Source organism: Scomber japonicus, chromosome 16, assembly GCF_027409825.1.
Source record: "Scomber japonicus isolate fScoJap1 chromosome 16, fScoJap1.pri, whole genome shotgun sequence".
NCBI lineage: Eukaryota > Metazoa > Chordata > Actinopteri > Scombriformes > Scombridae > Scomber > Scomber japonicus.
This window is the reverse complement of record NC_070593.1, coordinates 14,194,245-14,218,393: the sequence shown is the minus strand read 5'-3', so window position 1 is coordinate 14,218,393 and position 24,149 is coordinate 14,194,245. Positions and strand designations below refer to the sequence as shown.

Here is a 24,149-nt window from a genome sequence, read left to right as displayed (position 1 = left end):
GGTCGGGAGGTTGTTGTCATGGCAACATGAGGCCTGTGACTATTGACCTCAGGAGCCCTAAGTAACCATGACAATCATATTTGCTCCCCTCTGCCCCCTGCCAGCTTGTCCATGAATACAATTTAGAGAGAGAGAGGAGACGAACAAACCAAACTGATGGAGGATCAACACATAGATGGATGGACAGATGGACAGATGGATGAAAAGAACAAAAGGGAGGCACGTGTGCTGCTGAAAAGAGGAGATTTAGAAATGAGTTTTAATGACCTATTGACCCTCTTCCGCTTTTTCAGTTGGAGGGCCATAGAGAATGATGCGGTCATTGAGTGGATGTAACCAAACAGCATCCAACTCTAAGAGGTCACCACTCCAGAGACTGGCTTTTAATTGTTATTCAAATAAATGGGAAAACTCCACACTACAGCTTATCCCTGCACAACAGCCAAAAAAGGTATACTTAAATGATAACAATTTTGTTCAATAAGATAATTCTCATTTTGTTACTTACATGATGGAATCAAATTACTCTATCAGCATTACTTTTTTTGTTTTAAAACAGGGATGATATGTGTGAAGTACATTGCAAAAATAGTTCATTTTTCAACACTTTTTAAACAGCTACTCTGCTGCTTGTCCTTTATTTCACACATGGTTTAGTTATATACCTTGCTTGAATAAATGTCATAATGAAATCCTATGATGTGTGCGTGTGGGTATTATACCTGCTGGAAGGCCAGTTTGCTCTTCAATGCAAGCTCCTGTTGAGCAGGGCTGGATGAGTAAATTGCTGAACGATACTGTGTACCACGGTCATTCTGCTGCCTCATACCTGCGTAAACACACACACACACACACAAAAGGAAAATAAGACACCCTGCAAATAAGCGCAAGTACCACAATCACCACAGACACAATGCCATTTGCATGTAAAAGGTTTTCACAATTATGTCATCATCCTGCATCTTGAATTCATGAAGCCAAATGAATTCAAAGATCAGAGCAGATTCGTGCTTCCATTAGGGGGGCCTGCGGTGTGTAGGTGTATGAGGCCTTGTGTAGGTGGATGCATTTTCTTCCTCTGTCGTGTGGAACTGTCAAGATTTTCGTCAGCTTTACATCAGTGTGTTTGGAAGAGGCCCAGTCCAAGAGTAACTTGATTAGCAGGCCAAATTGCTGCCATCATATGTGTGCTTGTGCAGCTTTAGCATCCATGGGCCCTTCTATGGCAGGCTCCCTCTCTCTCTCTTTCTCTTAGCCTTTGTTTCTTCACTTTACCATGCAGCATTATTCTTGTCTTCATTCATTCTTCGAAATCCTTGCCTTTCTCAATCTTTGGCCTTTTGGTGTCATGAATGGAAGGGCCGATTCTTCTCATCTCAGCAAACCCTTAACTTCTTTGTATATAGAGTCTTTCTCATGTAAGAGTTTTATGATTTGTGTTGTGGTGGACATTTCTTCCCATTTCTCTATTTATTTTAAATGCGTGGTTTCTCTCCAGTTGCGCCGGTTTCCTCCCACAGACCAAAAACATGCAGATTAGATCAATTGATGACTCCAAATTGCCTGTAGGTGTGAATGTGAGTGTGAATAGTTGTCTGTCTCTATACTACATATTAGCCCTATGATCAACTGGCGACTTGTTCAGGTTGTATTTCTGCCTATTGCCCAATGTCAGCTGAGATTGGCTCCAGCTCCCCCGTGACCCTCTAGAGGATAAGTGGTAAGGAAAATGGATGGATGGACATTTATTTCAATTATTCAAAAAATTCTATACACAAACACATCCAGACACAGAGCACTTTGAGCATTCAGTTGGAGTGGAGTGGTGTTTGTGTCCATCCAACAAATTTGAGTCCAACATTCATTTGCCTTTTAGCTCTACTTTGGTCTCCATCAGTTTTTGAGCTAACTATTTCATATAAATATAGCAACTTGTTCCATTGCTCATATAAAACATTAATTAATGCAGCTTTAAATGACTAAAACAGGGTCTTTCTGAATTGCAGTGTGTGGTTAGGGTAGTCAGTTTGGACAATAAAAGTGTGATATATTTTTAAATAAACCAATTAGATGTGGCCACAGTCATGCAACTGTTAGTTTGACAAAATTGTAGTGTTTTTCTCCACAGGATTTTGTTTGACATGTGACTTCCACCTGTTAATATCTTGTCAGATCTTTCTATTTACACTGAGGGAGAAAACTGATTCTCACTGAATGTGCTGACAAGCTGCAGCCACAAGATGCTGACATCTTCCTGACACGGTGATCTGCACATCTTGTTCTCTTTACATTAAATGTTACCTTACATCATAGAGTGTCACAACCTATCTGTGACACAGTCTGTTCAGTTACAATGGTGATGAGTATTAATCTGGTCCTCATTCAAATATGAGCAGACAGGCAGACGTTGCCTGTGCTCCGACATACACTGAATAAACTCACTATAACTAATGTTGCTGCCTGGGAGAATTTGCTTCACTGGAAATTTCTTCACAATATTAAACGCTGGTGTTGTGAATCTAAGTGTGTTGCAGAAAAGTATAAGTGCACAGCCTGTATTTCTTTTCTTCTTTTCTGTCAAAAATGCACACACTTAATGTTAGAGAGAAAAAAAAAAGAGATGTGCACATCTCCCTTTGCAGTATGTTGGTTCTGTTTGGTTGGGCACGTCTACACAAGTCAATAACTGTTTTTTTGTTTGTTTTTTTAATCTTTCCCTTCTTTTTAACCCCTCTAAAGAACTTTTGCACCTCATTAAGCGATCATAACAAGAGCACACTCTAGAGTCTTTGGGGCTTTTTGGTGCCATTTGCTAAATACACAATGACAACTTGCTCACAATCACAATGGTAACATATTGTTTAGAATAATAATGTTTGCCATGTATATTTTTAGTGTGTCAGTATGTAAACATTCACTAATTGGCACTAAATACAAGATGTAGCTGAGTCTGATGAAAATGTCATTTGGTTTACAAGTGAATTTCTGGAGAATTTCTTTTTTTTTTAAATGACCTGATGATGATGAAACGTTAAGTTAAATCAAGGGATTCCCAAAATTTGACTAATCTGGGAACCATGAATATCTGCACAAAATGTCATGTATGTCAGTCCAGTACCTTTTAAGATAATTTAGTGTTGGACCAACAGAACAACACTGTCATCCCTGAAGTCAAGACACTAGCAGATTGGCAAGTTTTATATTTTACTTCATAAACATATATTTTCTAATTCCAATTCTTTTCGTCTTTTTTGTGTGTATTGCACCTCTACCACCATCTACCACCCTGTCCAAATTCCCATTTGTCTCCCTCTGTACCTCTGTACCCTCTATATCTGCAGTGTTGGATGTCGGCCATCTTGCCCCCAGTGCTGTTGTTCAGTGGCGAGGCTAATGGTGGCCCCACCATTAAAAGGCCACAGAGCCACTCTGCCACTGGCTGTCCACCAGAGCCTTTACTCGGATTGGTTGGCCAGCAGAGGTCTTATAGCTTTGCTGTTCCCTCTGACCTTCCCTGCTAACCCTGAGGTTCTAACCTGTCCAACCGCACACACCTACACACACAGCAGCGCATGGGTAAGATCACTTGTAGACAACATTTGCATAATATTTATGAGAGAACAACCCGACATATGAAACTACGGGTTTGACTTCTGTAATTTGATTAAATTATTCATCTTCAAACTTATAGGTTGATATTCAATATCTTACACAAAAAAATATAAAGACAGCAAAGGTTTTACAACAAAAAGAAATGATTGAAGATCTGGAATATCAACGAAAAGTCAAGAGACAAACACCCTTGAGTGGTAATTGTCTTTGTGTTGGAAGCAATCATTAAGATTCATCACATCTTCAGAGATCCATCCACCATCAAAAGAGGAGTTACTCCCTAATCAAAATATGAACACCATCCAAAACATCAGCCTATCTTTTGATTATACTAACTCCAGATCCATCCCCATAAGCACTGAGCCCTCAAAAAACTACAATGGCAACAAATACCACCCAAATAAACTCTGGTTCTTCCCTCCTGCCTCCACCGCCTCTCTCTCTCTTGCACGCGCTCTCTCCATTTTTAACAGCCCCCTTCGTTATTTTCTCCATCCATCAAAGGCGGCAGTAATTATTAATGAGAGCCTCCCTGTTCTCTCTGCATTATGCATGAGAGCCATGCTTCTGAAAGCAGAGGGTAATGGGGGGTGGACAGAAGGGGAGGGGCTACGGGTCACACACTTATACACACACATACACACACACTACCTCTTGGGGTCACTGACCTACGCCCACAAAGCTAAAAATATTAATTAACTGTCCCCCCTCCAAATAAGAAAATTTAAAAGTAGCCCCCTTTAACACTTGAGAGACAAATTGAAGCAAAAATCAGACGAAGTGGGAGGCTGGTAGGGTATTTCAAGTCTCTGAGGAAGTAACTACTCTTTCCAACTGACATTCATGCACAAACCTGCATACACAAATGTACATGCATACACTTTTTTACTTGTGTTTAAACCCGCTGAGATTTCTTGCAACTCTGTAAAATCTCTTCCAGTGTTTACCATGGCACGCAAAAAAAAAAAAAAAACAACATTTCTGCTCAGCTTGTCCCTGCTGGCTGTTGGGGATAAAAGCCTACCATTTCTCCCAGTTCTAACTTCGTCTTCCCTTCTTCCTTCTGCAATTCACAGTAGTTCACTTTTCTTCTAAGGCTCTTTTCTTATACTTTATTCCCCCACTCACTTATTTCTTTCCAATGTATTCACCCCGCTTTAACATGGTTGTGTGCTTGCATGTGCTGCAAGGGTGGTAAGAGAAGCAGAGTGGATTCGTACAGCATAGCCGGACTTGTGATTTTCAGTTACAGGAAAAAGAAGGAGACGAAACAGCAACGTTCAGTTCAGTGCGTTCAGACCAAAAGCGTGCAAAGCGTACAAAGCTTGCGGAAGTCATTCATTTTCTATTGAGAGCCAGGCGGAAAAGACGGAGAAAGCGGCAAAGGCGAAGCGGAGTGAGTGGACAAGGCGGGAAAAAAAGTTAAAAATGTTTTAACTTTTTATGACGCGCCAGAGTGCACAAAGCGGAGAGCCATGCAATAAACAATGGGAATGGCTGTGTTTGTAACCGCATACTACATACTTCTATACTACATACTTCCATCCTACACACTACACGACCAGTTAGTAAGCCGACCGTTTACACTGTAGTAAACTACACGATAACCCACAATGCATTTCATTCCTACCCGAGCTGAAATCATCAGGCTGAAGCTGATTTCATTTTAGCTCTAACTCTGTAAATATACCACTTTATCGACCCTTCTAACCTTTTTAGGCGAGAAAGTAAAGTAGCCCTTTAGATCCACAATGTGATGCTAATTTGTCCAAATTACACCTGTTTAAAGTTTTGTTCCTGCGAATTCGGAGCTAGCCGTAGCGAGTAACGCACTTCCGGTTATTTTCACAAAATAAAACACCCGTTACCTTTTATTATTAAGAAAACCATAACGATAGAATTGGTGCTTTTATTTTGAAAAGAGGAAGCAAACATACCCTCGCAGTAGCTAACTTGAAACCACCGAGGTGATGATCTGTGACGTTTGTATTTTAGGTTTTTTTCAGAAGTTGCGTTGCATCTTGGGTAATGTGAGTGTGAGTAGTCATCTCTTGATGCATACTCTGCATTTCTGGAGAATCTAGTAAACCATCCGGGAACTTCTCACATACTCTAAATCACATACTATGCAGTTGAAACACACTACATACTTCAAGTGACGTCAGAGTTAGTACGAGTAGTAGGCAAGTATGCGGTTTCGAACAGACCCATTGTCTAGATCTGCTGACGTCCCTTGGTCAAGTGGGTCCCAGCGAAACAACCCATGTAACTTGGGTTCCTACCAAACGTTCGTTCTGAAATGGAGCTGGAGGCCCAATCTTCAACAACAAGATGTCAAATTGCTCCCTGTCAAGCCTGAAGTACCACTGGAACCTCTTGCCACCCAGCCGCAGCTCCTGCCCCAGCCGGTGAAATTCGCTGTGCTGATCATGTCCCTGAAGGATCCCGTGCACCCACATCCGACGACGAGGGCGGCGTCTTCACAGGTAGAGCAGGGCAGCAGCAAAAGCAATGCTCTCTCTCTCATCCAATGGTGATCCCGGTAAATGAATGAGCTGTGCTACAGCAGTTGTTGCATGGCAGGCTTTTTATGCGTGTGACGTGCAGCCCCTTTAAATTGAGAAGCAAGAACGAAAGGTCGACAAAGGCCACAAAAGCGACTTTAGCGGGCCGGACAGGGCGGCTTTGGCGTACTGTCCGCTTTTGACGCTTTTGGTCTGAACGTACAGTAAGAGGGTAAGTAGATTAAAGGAGATGCTGGCTACTACAAAAAAACTGTTAAGTAGGGAGGGGAGTATGTAGACACGGTGGGACAAATTACAAGTCTGCAAGAATGAAGGCACTGTATCGATACATATCGCACTTTAAATGTGTCAATTTCTTCTCGCCCCTTAACAGAACCGATGGCCTGACATTGGTGTCTTTTTACACAACGATCCTTCATCCATTAACAAGAGCTGAGATTAGCCTCACCTTTACACCTCATTGGGCCTGATTTACTAAAAGGTTTGCATGTGTAAAAACATGTGCAAAATATGCAAGCTGGTCTACTAACGCGGTGCACTGAGGTTTGCTTCTGTCAAATGTGCAGGATAGTACGTGCTGTCCATTTAGTACGTTTGCTATAATTAATATACAATGTGGGGCATTTTTCAAACAAAACGCACAATCTATTGTACTGTGCACGCAATTTAGTACCCCCCCCCAAAAAAAATATTTAATTACAGAGAGAAAAAAAGAATAACAAACATTTTAGCAGTCAAGCTATTGTCAGTGTCTGCAATAAAGAAATGTTGATTTTTTGCATCCTTCTGAGCATGGAGGAAAACATCTGAAGTGAATTCGGAATGACTGCACTTTGCATTGCGTACAATTAGACTGCAGCACAGTGAGCACCATATGAACAAGCTAATATAGATTCTTTCTTCTTTTTCCTTTTACCTCTTTATACATTGCCCCAGCCTGAATATACATTCATTCTCATTTAGTGCAATATTTACTTCAACCACTTCAGGTTTAGAGACAGAGACATAACCCTGCTCTGTGCCCACGCAGAAACAGCAACAGGAATTATTTGATGTTTTTCACACTGATGGAGTCTGACCAGCACTCATCATTTCTACAATATCCGGTCAAAAAAGTACATTACAAGTAAAAACACAAAAAAATAGGTATAATGGCTGATAACTGCAGTCTTCCCTCTGTGTATGTGTGTGTGTTTGTGTGTGCGTGCGTGTGAGATAGTACTCAGGGTTGTGCCGTGCCCTGCAGTCCTGTTACGACTGTGTGCATGCCAGCACAGCCCTCTCCTCTTCTCCTCTCTCAGCTGCTATTTTTGCCCTGTTCTTATGTAAGCCGCTCCTGACGCGCTGGAGACAGAGGCAGAGTACGGAGTTGGGATGGTGAGAGCATCCCCAGTGGACACACACATACACTTGCTTGCACGTGCAAACACATGCAGACACACACACACACACACACACACACACACACAGTATATACAATAAGGGGAGTGAATATGTGACATATGCAAACATACAGAGCAAAACAGAAAGCGATGCTCTGCTGACTGTCAGATGGAGACACCACACATATGGAGGCAAACTTAAACCAACAGCAAAACCGTATGTGCATCGGCAACAGTACTGTGCATGTGTGCGTGTGAATCTAAAGGTGCACATGCACATTATGTAGCTTACTGCAGTAACTACTATCATCTATTTTAAAAATCTGTTTTATCTCTCTCCTTAGGTTTTTTTTTCTGCTGGAGCACTGCTCTCTAACATGATCACTTCATGGTTCTGGGCATGCTGTCAGAGCACTGTGACTCTGGCCCTTACGCTGTTTATTTTTAGCTGCATCTAAATCTAACAAGTAGAGCTTGTTCTACTGTTATACACAAATAAGTCCAGATAAGAGTATGAGTTAAATTCCTAATATTTAAATCTGTGACATCTTATGATAAAGCTTGGCCGAGAAAAATATATCACAGGCTCTAGATAGTGTTCCAGTCAGCAACACAAGAACATGATGCAAATAATGTATATGTTGAACATTTCTATCAAAAGTTTCTGTCACAACTAACACACAGCTTTGGGAACAGAGTGTTCATTTTCTATCAAATGTACATGTCACATAATACATTACATACAAGTAGACTAAAATATCATCAAATCATTTAATCAACAAATTTAATAAAAATACTATTTTACTATAACTTGTTCTGAGTTTAGTCTGGGGCCAGTGTCACTTCCCTACAAGCAAAGTACTTGATTTTTTTTAGTGCTGCACATATTATTTTCATAGCAAAAATCGCTTAATATGATTCATTTGATTTTGTTTGAAGTCAACTCAATTTTCCAACAACCTGGAATTAAGGTGACAAATGTTTTGACTATGTGTGTAAATGTGCCTGCCTGTGTTTGTGTGTGTTGGTTGTTTTTAATTTTTTAATTTTAATCTATCAGTCATCATTATGCAAAGCACTGATGCTGAGGTCTTTGACTCTATTCGTCATTTAAATCTAAGACTGGGATCAACTATTTTCTTTTAATTGTAACCATATTCTTTTAATTCTCATTTTCTTTATCTCTTCTTTTTCTTCACCTGCTTTTTGCATTATAATTCTCCTCTCTTTTGTCAAGTTATCATTCACAAGAGTCTATCCTTTTATATGAAGGTTGCCCTAAAGTGCTTAAGAAATGCTGTGTAACGAAAGCCGGCAGACTTATGTAAAAAAAGACTTTAGTTATATTCGTTAAAATAATCAAACAGACACGCAGAGCTCCACCCCCACGCCTTGCACACACGTGCCACACAATCTCCATAAATTAGGGCTGTCAGTGTGTGTGAGGGTGTAATAACTGACACCTGGTAATGAGCACACCATTTTCAGCCAACCAGGGGAGAGGGAAGGGATTGAGTTGGAAGTATGGGGGGTGGCAGAGGTCACAGGTCAGGGGTCAAGGTCACCTCCTGTGGGGTTTGGCTTTAGATGGCAGGAGCACCCCTAAATTGAGGGATGTGGTGACACAGAGGGACATGGGGCTACCCCAACAGGGAATTGGCGTGTGTCGCAGCCAGCTGGGGTGAAGATATTATATATAAAGGAATATTCATGCTCATTTCAATTGTCAGAAAGTAACTGCCACAAGCATGACTTAGCAGATGCAAGACTGCTTAATCTTGGTCTAGTTTGTGATTTCACCCTTTTAATCTGTGATGTCTGGTAGGCCTATATACCTAGAGTATGTTACTTTTAACATACATATAGACACACGCACACACTACACAACACAGATTAGAAATATTATAAAATGTTTTGCTTGATAAAGATGACAAAATAAAAGTTGAAGTAAATAAAAATGGCCAACATTTTTTCAGTTGTACTGTAATATTTTTTTTTTATCATGTGACTCCACCAAAGTCTACCTATAAGGGTGAGCATGGATGTACGTGCAGGCGTTATCAAATGAGGGCTGCCGCGTCTGCCATCTTAGCTGTGCATTTGTGTTTCTGTGTCTATCGGCATATGCCTGTGATGCCTGTTCACTGACGCAGCATCAGCAGCCCACACCATAAATACTGCATGGCCTCAAAAAATAGAGAGGGAATGAGGGAAAAGGAAGGAAAGGAGAGATGAGGAGGAAACAAAGAGGAGGGGAAAAGCCTCGGTTGTTAAGATGAAGGGCGGCAGAGGGGAGGAGGGGAACAGCGGAAGAGATAGGAGCTGGAATGAGGGGGAAGGGAGGATGAGGAGCAGGGAAGAGAGAGTGACTAAGAGATAAAAGAGGAGTCAGTGGATGTGAGTGTGTTTGTGTGATGGGCAGATGGCCTCGGGGAGCGGTCGACTCACTGCACTGCTCTGCGGATGTGCTGACGGGCTCCGGGCCGTTTGCTCACTCGCCCCTCCGCTCCACTCACTGCAAAGAGGACGGGGGCGCAGGTGAGAAAGGTTAGGTGGAGATGGGTGGGGGAAAGAGAGAGGAGACAGGAGGAGAGCGGGAAACTGGGAAGAAAAGGGATAAGGAAAAAGGAGTGGAGGGTTGGATGCGCTGCCATGAAGCATAAGAAAACATTCAAAAAGGGAGAAGAGGAACAGCAATGACCTTATGTTTGGATAAAAAGGTGTAAAAAGGGTGCTAGTAGAGCAAAACATTGGCCAGATAAGATGTTCCTATCCTCCAATGGGAGCTAAAGGGATGAGGGAGATGAGTGGATCAGGGCCTATAGACCTCTGTAACTCTGTAAAAAAAGTATTCAATGAACCAACTGACATGCCATCGCTGCAGCTGTGCGTACCTCCGCACGTACAGTACGTGTGTGTGTTATGCCTATTCGCATGCACGCACAAATGGAGTAAAGCTGTCTATGAGTAGGCATAATGAGCACTTGTGCATAATGTGAAGTGAACAGTATGCTTGTGTATGGAAATGTGTGCGCAATTGATCTGCAGTGTGTGAAAGAATAGCAAGATGTGTTTGCATCTGAACAGTGATCATTCTACAGTAAATACATCAAATCATGTTTTTAACGCCCTATGATGAAACAGAGCTGCTGTTGCCCTCTGACATGCAGATGCCACTTTGAGTGCTGAGACTTTGTCTGTGCTTCAGCATTTCCATGCACTCACATATGAAGATACGTTTTTGAAGAGTTGTCATAACGCAGACATAAGAAACTTATAATATGTGAGCGTGTTGAATGGGGGGTCTTTATGCAACATCCCAGGGAAGCCAACAGATTGAGACTAGTGTTGCTGAATATGGAAAGAGGACACACAGCAAAGGCTGCTGGGAGTTTCTGATTGGCTGCTAATGTTGCTATCCAGGCCGGGATTGGTGGAGCTGACGCAGCCCGACATCACGTTGTCGGGACTAAACCCTTTTGAACTGAGGCAAAGCAGAGAGGCACAGATCTCAAAACACACATACACACACATACACGCATGCACGCACACATACACATACACATACACATACACACACACGCACAGATACATACACACACTAAAAGGAAGTACTGCATGCAACTGAATATGCATCCATACATGATAGCTCCACATGTCCTCCAACATAGTGTGTATATAAATTGGGATAGGCTGTGTGTTGATGTGTGTCAGGAGAAATCAGAATTCATAACGTTCTTGGGCTGGTCTCCATATGCAATGATCTCCAGTGAATATCTGCAGTTAAAAGGGAAAGTGCAAACTTCCTTAATTTCACCATTCTCTTTTAAGCCCAGCTCTAAGGTGGACAGAATAAATTGGAGCTTAAGCACGCGTGAAGGCACAGCCAGCGGGCCCCTTTCCACCACTCCATGCCACATTTGTCAAATCAGAGGAATTTCTGCTACACGTGAACCCAGAATCGGCGAAGAGAGAGACGGCAGGAATTCACATTTAAGTCACGTGTAACGAATAACACTCCCAGGAAAAAAAAGTACATTTGAGTTTGTGGTTATTTTGGAATATGTCGCCTGGTCTTAACTAGCAGAGTGCATAGACAATAAGCTGCATGCTATTAATAAAACATGAGATGAGACAAGGCAGTGAGTCAGGGGAAATGCATGACTACTCTTTTGGCCTCACTGCCTTTGCCCCGTGGCGTGTCGGCTCGGCTCGACTCTGCCTGTGCCTTTGCCCGTAGTAAGACGTGTCTCTGCCCTTGGCTACAGCGAACAGGAGAAAAATCGTTTCTGATTGGGATGATGTGGTTCTCGGATGATCCTCAATACGCAATAGTTTCTTCTTCCCTGTCTCTTTTTTTTGTAAAGCCAGCTCTGGTTAAACAGGTGAAGCGAAATGTGAAGAACGTGTGAAAAAAACTAGAGTTGGTTTGTCGGCTTATGTATGCATTTAGTTGTGTGTTTGTGGTAAATGCCGAACAAACCTGACATTTATAGTGTATTTAGGTCACACAGCATATGAGAGCGCAATCATGACAGATGCAAAAGAGATGACAGAACTGATGTGTGCAACGTCACTGTGTGTGTGTGTGTGTGTGTATGTGCGTGTGTGTGTGTGTGTGTGTATATATGTGTGTGCGTGTGTGTGCGTGCGTGCATGTCTGCAAGTCAGTTTTAAGACTGAAGGTCGGGCCTATGAATCTTTGATCCACCTCTTCCCAACTTGTCATGCCCCTCCCTACATTCAATATGAGTGAGCAGAGTACATCTTTGCCTGCCCTTTCTCTCTCATGCCCTGTTCCTTGTTCACCCCCCCACACACACCCCCCGGCACGCACACACACACACACACACACACCTACACACATGGACGCACGCACACACACTCTTCCTGTGCCCTCCTGGTGCATTAATGTTCTTACATCACCTCCTCCAGTGAGCAGAAAAAACAAGAGAGCAAAAGACTCAAAGAGATGGAGGGATAGAGAGTGGATCATGGGGGATGGGGTCCTTGTCAACGTTAGGGGGGGGGAGTTGAGAGATGGGTGGGGAAGAGACATGTGATTAAAAGAGGAGAGAGGTGAGGAGACCAGGATCCAAATGCAGGGAGAGATGAACAAGGTAGAAAAAGTCCAAAAGTATTTGCAAATAACCCATTAAAGCATCTGAATTATTTAGCAAAGTTTTAGAAAATTCACAAGTTTCCTGTAATTGACAAATTCAGGGAGCGATTAAACACAGTCATAAAACACACACACAATAAAACAAACATTATTTCACCTAATTTTATACAGAAAAAAATTGCATGAGTTAGAAGGTTGGTTTACATTGGACAAAGAACATAACCATGCACATATTCCAACAAAGAGGGGTTTCTTTTTGCAGTTGGGGCTTGAACATGCACCACACTGGTGTGCCTCTCCATGGATGGCTGGATCTCAGACACATTAACACTGTCTGGCGTTGACTTACACCCATGAGACCTCCCCCACCACAACGCACACACAGGCACACGTCTGGGCATCATCCTTCTGCTCTAATACACCCTGTGCCCCTCGGGATGGGTCTTATTTGAGGGCGACTTTTGGATTTGTGTGAGTGTACGTGTGTTTGTGTGTGTGTGTGTGTGTGTAAGTTACTACCTTGTGTAGGATCGTGGTTCTCCCAAAAGCGTTTCAGCAGTTTCTCAAGGCTGATGTCTTCAGGAGAGAAGACCACCCTGACCACCTCAGTGTGTCCCGTCAGACCTAAAGAAGAAACACAAACGCATGAGTTAAATTCAAGTATGACGTTTTTAATATGATGTCTGCTTAACTTCTCCCTCCTGATTCCTAAATCTCATCAGAAATGCTAGGTACTATAATCGACATAATGATGCGTATATGTCTTGTCAAATGGCAAAAAAATGCAAATTGCACGACAGCTTATGAAACTAATGTGTTCTTGGATATAAATGTCAGTAAGTGCATGTGCCATGGAGAGAGATGGTTCAATGCATAGAGAGCTATGTTACTGCTTATGGCACAATTGGAAAAATGATAGGCTAGAGTTAGAGAGAGAGAGAGAGAGAGAGGAAGAGAGAGTAGCGAGAGAACAGTAAAGGTTGGCACTTATGGTGTAAGTCACCAAAAGCACATAGACACTCGCTCTTGTCTGCAGCTGCCAGGACCCCAAAGCTTCAACAAGCTGCCTGCAGGCATTCTCAAGCTGGGGGCTGCTTTAGGTCTCACATGAAGGTACAGACACACACATTTACGGCAGAAAAGGCATACTCACACAACTCATCGCACACATACCTATGCTACACGTAGGTGTGAGCCATAGAGTTCTCTTCTTCAGATAATACTGACATGTGCTCCAAGTGGCCAGATGCATGAAACTGGCCTGAGACCCACTTTCTGTGTCTAAATGATAAAAACTCAGCACGCCCCAAAGGATCATCTCATGCCAAATTAACAGATTAACTTCAAGAATGAACATTCGATATGTGTCAGTTTTTGCAGGAGTGTACAGTGGATAAAACAATGAGATGTGATTCAGTATACAGATTTAATGTTTTGTTGAAGGAACCTTCAGCCGGATGAACGGGCATCTGGGATGGCCTCCAAAGTCATCATGTTGCTGTTTTTTTTGTTTAATTCTCTCTGCTGTTGAATGCAGTTAAAACATGACTTTGTGAGGTGAAATATCTAATACTTATAATACCCTGTACGCTTTAAACCTGGCTTCACTAACAAAAGAACAGATAGATTGAGCAAGAATATCCTCAACAGATACACAAGAGCAACATACAAAGACAATGATCTATGTTTTAACACTTTCCTGACCCTTTCCCTCATTACTGTCCTCTCTTAATAGCAAATGCAGAAGTAGCATGACATTGTTGCACTGTCAAAAACATATCAAGTACACTATAGTCCCATCCCACCTTGTACCAACAGTCAGCAGTGTTTTCTTTAAACCATACAATCAGGGGCTCCACTAGAGTATCTTTGCATGATTCATAGTTAAAAAAAACTCTTACTCACTTATTTATCTTATACTGGCCCTTAATGCAGCCCCTCAATTTAGCCTCTGTTTCTTAAGAGGCAGTCTAAGCTCCTGTCACTTTAAAAGGTTAAATGCGTAAGGTTAAAGGCGTTATTTGGATAAACCACATATTGGGAATCTACATGGTTACCGTGAAATAATATTAAAAATTAATAAAAAGGACTGTCTTTTTACAGCAAAATTTTAACCCTTAAAACAATGGAAAAATGCTATCATTTTAGCGGAGCAGAGCAGTGAACTTGCAGGCTGTGGGTGGAGCAGATGACCATATATAGAAATACGTCATGTGCTGACAATGCAGACTGAAGGTAATAAAAAAAAAAAGAAAAAGAAAAAGCTGAGTATTCAGAGTAGTCTTAAGGGATTACTTCTACATACATTTAAACCTTTGGCCACATACTTTTATAAAATGGAGTGGATTTAATTAATCAGGATTAAATATACTTATTGATTTAAACGTCTCCTTCCCTCCATTTCTGAGCTGTCTGTATGCATCCGTCCTCCCAAGACAAATTTGATTGCACCTCAACCTCTCCTGTTTCTGTCTGTCAAACCATCTCACCTATCTGCCTGTCCTTCCATCCTTTCCTGGCTCTGCTGACAGTTCCATCAGCTCCTTCTTTCTGTCTGTCTGTCTGTCCAGCTGTCTGTCCTGCCCTGGCTGTGTTGACAGCTCCTCGGTCTCATGCCGTCGCAGTGTTCTGCTCCGTCATGGCCACTGGAGCGACGCCTGCACTCTCTCAGCCGATGGACAGGCAACCATTCTTTCTCACACTTTTTTTTCTCAAATTTTCCTCCCCGTCAAAAGTTTATTTTACCCATTCCTTCACTTGCTACAGCTCTCAATCTCCCTTTTAATGTCATCTGTGTCAATCTCCATCCTCCTCCATAGCTGACCATCTTGTTGCTGGGGAGCAGACAAAGAGAGAGAGACTGAAAGAAGCAGATAGGAAACCTACAATCCCTTGAAGGGCTCTGCTCAGAAAGTCTGCCAGCCAAGCCCAAAGCGTCTTTCCCCTCCTCTCCATGTCCCCCCATGCTGCGCCGGCACCTAGACTCGATGCCTGCCTGCAATGATGCTCCCTTAGAAATGGAGACACCCGAAACTAACATCTCAAGAATCCTAAAATACAAGAGAGGCACACGGGAGTAAAACAGAACTAGACATCTTCATTTGAATTATATATCAATGCCCTACTTGAATCTATTTGAATCTTGTGAGGAGGAAAACGGAAAGAAGCAAATTCAGATGGGTAGCCAAAGATTTTCAAAGGATTTGATAGCAAATACACAGATTTTAAGCTTGTATCTCCAGCATCATGTTTGCCAAATCATAGTCTCAGGGAAAGAAGCCCATTTATGGCGCTTCATAAACAGTAACCTCTGTTGAAAAACGCCGCAGTACAGCACAGTACAGAGCCCAATCCTTACAAGTAGGTCATGGGGAGGTGGGGACGGGGGGTGCAGCCCATCTGGAGCAGTGCATTCTGAGTAGTTGACTGCAGATGAAGGGAAGGCGGGCAAGAGGATGTGAGAGCTGTACTTAAAACACCCTTTCCAACTCTGTTTCTTTTTCCTTTTGCATTTTTTGGTCTCTTGAACCCTGACTGATCCTATAGTGAAATGTCCTGCCAACCTACTTCACCCCCTCACTTGAGGGGACCATGATTGGTTAATATATATCAAAGTGTAGAAGGTATGCATACATGAAAATGTTCAAATAAATACACACACACACGGTGCAGTATGTATTACCTGTGCAGACCTCGTGGTAGGAGGGGTTGGGTGTAAAGCCGCCTGCGTAGCCCACCTGTGTGGAGAAGACTCCTGAAAGCCTCCAGAAAAGTCTCTCAGCTCCCCAGAAGCAGCCCATACCTGAACACAAACATCATTAGTGCTTCTGTACCGCCTTCAGGGGGGCCAACATTTTACCAAAATGTGTCAATGACCACATACTGGTTACTGTTTTGTGTAATTGTGGAGTCTCACCAAACATGATGGTCTCCATGCCTTCTGGGAAAGGCTCCACAGTGGGATTCCCATTAACTGCATGCTTACCTATGAAGGGAAGCAGTGTGCAAATGTGAAATCAAATCATAACATTGTGTTTCAACATTACAAATTACAGCATGCAAGCAAAGAGGCCCATTAGCAGCTTCAACTAGGCCTCATAGGTCTGCACTTCGTTACAGGCTGACCCAGGCCAGCGGATCAGAGTCAGAGGCTTCTGTGCTGGAAGACATTTAAGAGATTACACGGCTTTGACCGCCATTCTATCCCTGCTGTCCTCTCTTCAATACCCACAATTAAACACGGTGAAGCACTTATTTTCTGATCGCTCTCTTGTGTGTATTTGGTGATGGGCTTGATCATCAGGTGCCCACAAAATAAACCAATGATGACACCTTTGCTTTGTGTGTAACCCAACATGCAAAGGGAAAGCCTTGACAGTAAATCCAAAGCTGTCCTTATCTCCACCATGTTAAAAATACCCAATAAGTAAAACAAACTGGAGTGCAGGGTTTGTGTGTGTGTGTATGTGTGTGTGTGGCACTCTAACTGCTGCGTGGAATAGGAGTGCTAAAAAGGAAGTCAGTGTGTGTGTGTGTGTGTGTGTGTGTGTGTGTGCGCGCGTGTGCGTGTATGTGTGTGTGTACGCGGGTGTGCATGTGTGTCCGTGTAGCCCACAGATGTGTGAGGAGGATTAGGGGTTTAAGAAGACTGAGGTGACTTAGCGTGCAAATCTCCACTAAGCAAGGCTGGTTTGTACTGCAACCACTAATATTAGTCTACAGATAAACAGGCCACAGGGTACACTATGAGCTTAGGCACACACCAATAATGGATGCTTGCTCGGAGTTCAATGTGCGATCACTCTCTGGCCGCTCAGAGATGACATGTGTGACATTGATCTGAATGCAAACAATCTCTAATCTGTCACAGTTCCTAGACTATCTTTTACTGTAACAACTATTACTTCCAGTTTATTTCAGAGTGTTTTTCTATGGCCAGGGAGTACAACTGAAAAGAAACAGTTATGCTATGTCTGGTCCCTTAATACCTTAATATAAAGATTATGTATTGTGAAGAATATAGAAAGCAAAAGAAGCATAACAGCTGATAATGCCTGTCTTGGTGTGCCACCTTAAGGGCATTTCTTGATATTAGACAAGAACTGTTTGGTTTTTTTGTGAAGTAACAGATTGTGGAAGCAGAAAGGACTCCTAAAATGTCACAGAGGCCTGGCTGCCCTCAGGCAGTCTCTTCCTGCCCTCCTGTTGTGCGACAGTTCTGTCTTTTAGCAGCAGGTTGTTTGGCACTGCCAGGTCATGTTCACGGGCACAGTCAGCTGCAATCAAAGTATATCTGTGTCAGTGACTTGTACTAGCTAAACATTCTCAGTCCACAGGGTTGACTCAAGTTGGTGGGAGTACAGGAGAAATCTTCAACTTCCTCTTGTGAATTTGTTTAATCTCTCTATCTTCTGCACACTCTCACCCTCTTGTTCTCCATTTCTGGCCACAGTGATAAAAAGTTACCAAATAACTGAGAGAGAGAAAATGAGAGGGTAAGAGAGAGACAAGTGTGTGATAGAGGAGGAGGAGTAGGAGGAGGAGAGATCAGCCTGCCAAAACAATAAAAGGAGTAAATAGCCAGTAAGAAGCAACAGATGAGGGTAGCAGAAAGGCAGTGAAGGATCCTTTGGTTTTCAGACCGCCATGCCTTTGGGCGCTATATAAAAAGACCAAGCACTCCATCCAAGAGAGAACACAGAGAAAACAAACAAGCAAACAAATAAACAAACAAAAAAAAGAGAAGTTAAAATGAAGACAGCCAAAAACACGCCGACACAGCACTGTCCAGAGAAGCTAAGTGCGAGCCAAACCTCCCCATCCTCTTGTCTCTCTCTCAGCTACTCTCCATCTTCACTTCACACTCTCCTCCTCGCACCACTTTCCCATCATCCCTCACTCTCTTCTTAGAAACACATGCACACCCGCCTGCACGCACACAAACACGCAATCGCTCGCACAATCATTTGCACACCAACCTCTGCTGTGGGTATTTCTCCCATGGAGCAACTGGCAGAGGTCCAGGCAGTGCCAGGCTGGCTCCTTTCACTCTGCCTAGCCCAGCAGTCCCCCCTGCCAGCCCAGCGCCCACCCCTCATTCTGCCAGAATTACCGCACCTAACACACACACACACACAAACACATACACGCACACACACACACACACACACACACACACACACACAGAAAACTGGCTGAATACCCTCACTACGCTGCCTGACTACGCCAGCAAAAGAACAGAGGACGACAAAAAACAAGCAGGGAGGGTGACTGACTGAGCTTACAAAAGAAGAAAACAGGCTGAATATGGGGGAAGGATTCATGAAAAGGATTTTTTTCCAACTTGGATGAGATATGGGCGTAATTTCTTTTGTGCGCTTTTGTTTTCGAGGATATCTGAAAAGCGCAGTGCAGGCTATACAGTGCAGCGGGACTGAAGCGGAATACTTTGGTCACCTTTTGTTGCTTTTAGCATGGTGGTTGGAGGCGGCTGGACCAGAACCAAAACATCAGACCCGGTGCCCTGCCACTCTGCTTATATCATGGTTACCATCAGTAAAAGGGCACAACAATCTATCTGTTGCTTAGCAGATAATAAACGTCCGTTTTGACTTATTTCGGTGGGTATTTAGTCTTTGTTACCGTCCGGTTCTACCCATGGCCCCGTGTTTCTCACCCGTAAAACTGAAGTCCAAACGCTGCTGCCCCCTCATGCAGAGACACGGGAGAGGTACTATCCCCGGATGCCAAAACTGGTGACGGAAAGGTCGATTTCCAGGCTGCTCTGTTTATTTCCTTCCAAAAATCCATTCTCTCCCTCTCCCTCTCTCTTTCCCTCTTCCCTCCCTCTTGCTATTCCTCTTTCTAGCTTCACACAGGTTGGCAGAGAGTCAGGCACGAGTCGTCGGAGGAGGCTGATGCTTTATACTGGTGCCAACTACCCTCTGCTGTATGGGAGGATGGGTAGGGGCAAGAAAGAGTGGGGTAAAGGGGGGGAGGGGGGGCAAGCAAGGCTGGTGGGAGGTGGTCCATTTTTAAGAACAGTAAGAGGTAAGTAAAGGAAAGAATGGGGGTAACCTTAAGACAATTAACCCAACTTGGTTTTATGACACCTGCGTTTTACATATACTTAAAGCTGTCAAGGTTGGGGGAAACTGTCTAGACTCTGGGGAGTACAACTTTCAAGCCATCCATGCATTCCATACATTCTGTATCCTAGCAACGGAAACAGTGTTACCATGGAGAAGACTGCCTACTATAGCACTGGCTCCATTATCCGCTTCCAGCAAGATGGAGGCATATCCTGTTGGGCCTGCTCAAATTTCCTTACTCAAAAGCCTTTTGGGGGTGGGGGGTGGGGAGTAGCATCCACCTGGTCAGCACAAAAACATAAATGCATTCTCTTTTTAACTACAGAGTAAAAGAAAATTGAAAAAGAACAAATCCATTTTGTACACCATACTGTTCAGTGTTCAGGGGAGCTATCCCAGCATGCAATGGACACAAGGACAGGAGGGCCAACACACATACTAAATAAACACATGCATGTCTTAAGGAAATTCAAAATTGCAAATTCCACCTTTTGGGTCAAGTCTGAACACAAGCTATCTCTGCAATAACGCAGCTGTCCTAATCAGAGCCTCAGTCCTGCCCATGAGTAAATCTCTCGTTTATTTATTTACTGTTTGTACACTTCTTGCATGCTTTCTCACTTTCTTCCCCTTTGTGCTCATTGTAAAAGCCAAAAAAGCAAGGGCAGCTGGAGACAGCAAGAGATGAGAAAACAACAAAGAAATAATGCCAGAAATATATCTTCGCCATGAACCCGCTTTTAAGAGTTATAGTGAAGCATGTAACAGAGATTGATTCTGGTCAGCTGACCTCCCCCATCCTGTTTGGAAGAAATATTGGCAGTCTATCCTGCACTGCCTCAAAATAATAGCTACTGTGCCCCTACCATGTAGCAATCTGCCACTGGATCATTCTCGCCAAGGTCACAGAGTACATTATAGAGACTGGAGAGAGGCAGGAGACGGAGAGGACACTGGGACATCTGAACAAGGAACAAGGAGCTTCTTTAAAAGAGGTTGGGGGGTCAGAGGCAACTTTCAAAATTAGTGATCTTCAGAGGGGACAAATGTGTGCATGCACTTACACACACAAGGCTGGGACAGCACAGAGCATATGCGGAGACAGTCCTTGAAATCCCTAAATGACTCATGCTTACTGGGCCACACCAAAAAACACAGAGGCATGCTATTTCAATACACAACATACACATACACAAACTAGAACAACCCCGTCCCCACCTAAGCTGCCCCCCATGGTGAAAGGGGAGGAACAGATTTCTGCCATGCGGCGTCTCCGAGCTGCTCTGACAGACGGAGCAGGAACTTACGACGGGGCGGAGCCTTCATGCGCATAATGCCCAGATGGGCCTCTGGACGCTGCCGCAATGCTTCCCCTTATGCACTCACACCCAGCTCCCACAATGCACTTTGTAAATGCTCTAGTCTTGAGCAGGTGATGACTGGGAGCACCAGATTCAAATTGCACCATGTTTCTTCTTTATTGCTTTTGAGCCCTGCTGTCCCAAAACAGTATGAAAAACAAAAAGTGCTAGGACAAGGTGAGCAAGAGAGGTTTGACTCAGATACAATGTGATACACAGCGGGAGTGGATGAAATGATCAGATAAACAAAGATGAAGCAATAAAATGTGTTCAAATGCACTGAAACGGAGAAAAAAAAAGGAAAATTATTACGGACAATAACATCTTCACCCCAGACTACCAGCTAATGCATTTTAATAGCAGCAATAACTACAACGTCATATTTTCTGTGAGTGCCAGTACGTCACTGACAGTGCTGAGTACTTGATCCCAAGAGATTTAATTTATCCTGGTTTAATCATCAGCTATTTGTAACACAATCCCACCATACATCCCAGCAGACTTCTGCTGACACTTCATATTTTGCAGCACACTCAAAAGATTTCATCGCTGTTCACAAATTAAATTGCTAAACAGCAAACTGGCTAAAAATTATTAAAGTTAGCTTCACATTGCCAGGACCCAAATGGGAGAAATCATTGTTAATAAGCACTATTTTACTTTTTCCCAGATTCATAGCAACAGAAGACAGAAAGACAGAGCCACAGAGCACAGATTAATAACAAACATAAAAAAGTGATGGTAGTAGTCCATTAAGAGTTAATGCACCACATTCACCATTGCTTGCTTCAGCTGACTCTTCTACATAAGAGTCACAAAACCCTCACAAATGTTACAGCATTCATGTCAGCTTTGGAATAACTGAACACACAGGTTGACTAGCTTGACACTTCAAAGCAGGGGTGATTGTAGGATCAGACCTTTAGGGGGGTCTTCAGCTCCTAATGAGAATTTGACATACAATTATTTGTTTATTTTTAGGGATACTTTTTTTTAGGGGCGCTTGAGTAGGCTACCCCTAAATTGGACTCTGTAATCTCTTAAAATGTTGTTTGCCCCCTTTTGTTGTATCCTGCAGAAGGAAAACACTAGAAAAGTTCCAACCTGTGGTTAAAAGGGGGCTATTACTGAAAAAACTTAAATGCAAACAAATACACACAGATGAAGTTGCGTTTAAGCCACAGAATCAGTTATGAAGGCCTCATAGCTTACAGATGTTTAGGGAGAAATCTGCAACTCTTCTCTCCAGCTGTCATTTCAATACCATTATATCAACTGACACTTTAAACAAACACTTAAGAAACTAGTAACTGTTTCACATCATGGTACGCTATGTAAAGCACTTCCTGCTTGCAGCCATTACTCTACTCCCGCATCGACAGGAAGTGTTATATTCTCTTCTTTTCTGTCAATATTTAACATGTTCTGTCACTTCTAACTCAACCACGTGGGCGGTTACCAGGTGTCGTCACGTGGCAGCTCTATCATTTTAATACAGCTTGTCACCTTGTTATTTACCTGCCACGACCATTTTCTCTTCTCTTCCTCTCAGAGCGCGGTCTCTGCTTGGCAGCTGATGTGCCATTAGGACTGAGTCAGCAACAGCGAGCCACACACAAACTGCAAGCAGCCAAACGGTCTGTGTTTGTGTTTTGGACAACAACAACTGTGAAAACAGCCAAGTCTTCCGGGATGCCACCATAGCGCCACGCTGTTGCGTTTTTTTTTTTTTTTTTTCTAGAGCGGAGCTGGAGGGAGGGGTGTAGAGACGGTGAAAACGCCATCAATATGAATATTCATCGTGCGTGGGCAACGTCGTGCACTGCATATTAACTAGTCAAGGGGTTAATATGACTTTGGCACAAAAGCCTACACTGCACCGTGTGCGGGAACGAAATTAAATTTAAATAAATATCCACGCCGTTCGGCATGCAAATGAGCCCTCGCCAAGAATTATCAGCGCTCATTCTGTAGGAGATGCTTCTTTCAGGTTGGAGTATTGGATGTATGGCTGGGTAGGTTTCTCTTTGTGGAGCGTTTTACATCAAGGAATGTGTGTTTGGGGGTTAATTTGTATGAGTAACAGCTTGTTAAAAGCCTTCAAAATGTCTCCAGTCCTGCCAGCCCATATTACACAAAGCATCTGTAGAGAAAAAGAGATCCATGTCCAGAGACAGCCTCAGTATGTCTCTGTAAGTGCTATCCAGCACTCAGTAGTGACCTTTAGTTGTTTTTACATAGCATTACCATGATATCTATATAAAAAGGTATGGAGAGAAGTCCCTCCTGTCCATTTCCATAAGTGCATTAAAGACATAACTCTGGTGACTAAACCATTGAATGTGCTTTTGGTCCCACACTACCCATTGTTTTATTACTGTTTTCATTTTAAAGTCTATTTGTCTTTAAAATTAATACCTTTTAATATGATGTGTCTACGTTTTTCATGCTTGGAGATGCTCTTTAGACTGTCTCTTTACAAATGGTGATCGGGTTTGTTGTTTCATATTTGTTAACAAACCCAAAAGTCATAAAACTTCCATCACTTTCATATATTTGCCTTCTGGTTACCTTGTCAATAACAATAAGGTCATGTAATGTTTTATGTCATTCTTGGTGTAGTTTCAATGTAGGGGAAGATCTGAATTGCAGTCCAAAGTCTACAAGCAAGTCTTAATCATCTGGGTAACAATGAATGTCATGTCAGTATCCGTGAGGTGTTTCAGTTAGGCTATCCAAAACTGGACAAAAAATACACACACACACACAAAAGGAGGATGTGTTGCTTTTGTTTGTTTTATATCATCGTAAACTGACCTATCTGTGGGTTTAGGACTGTTTGTCAGACAAAATGAGACATTTTAAGTTGTTACAGCAGATTCTGCAAAACTCTGATGAATATTTTTACTATTTTCTATTGTCTAAGATGCATAAAACATAACTCCCACACACCCCTTTTCTCTTCCTTCACATTTTATGTCTGATTGATAACCCATCAAATAAAGGCAAAATACCCAAAAGTTACAGGCCTGGACTGCTCAGATCACACTCAGAAG

At 42.8% G+C, this 24,149-nt stretch overlaps 1 protein-coding gene across 1 annotated transcript in view; it reads right to left on the bottom strand.

The window, feature by feature from the left end:
- The window catches only part of msrab (methionine sulfoxide reductase Ab), a 32,300-nt gene extending 9,500 nt beyond the window's left edge, over nt 1–22,800 (bottom strand). The window contains exons 1-5 of the mRNA XM_053336249.1: nt 22,612–22,800; nt 16,558–16,626; nt 16,324–16,443; nt 13,161–13,265; nt 723–829 (exon numbers count right to left, since the gene is read on the bottom strand). Of these exons, the coding sequence (XP_053192224.1) occupies nt 723–829; nt 13,161–13,265; nt 16,324–16,443; nt 16,558–16,626; nt 22,612–22,795 (585 nt within the window). The 5' untranslated portion in view covers nt 22,796–22,800. The remainder of the gene's footprint in view (nt 1–722; nt 830–13,160; nt 13,266–16,323; nt 16,444–16,557; nt 16,627–22,611) is intronic.
- Nucleotides 22,801–24,149: the final 1,349 nt, after the last annotated feature.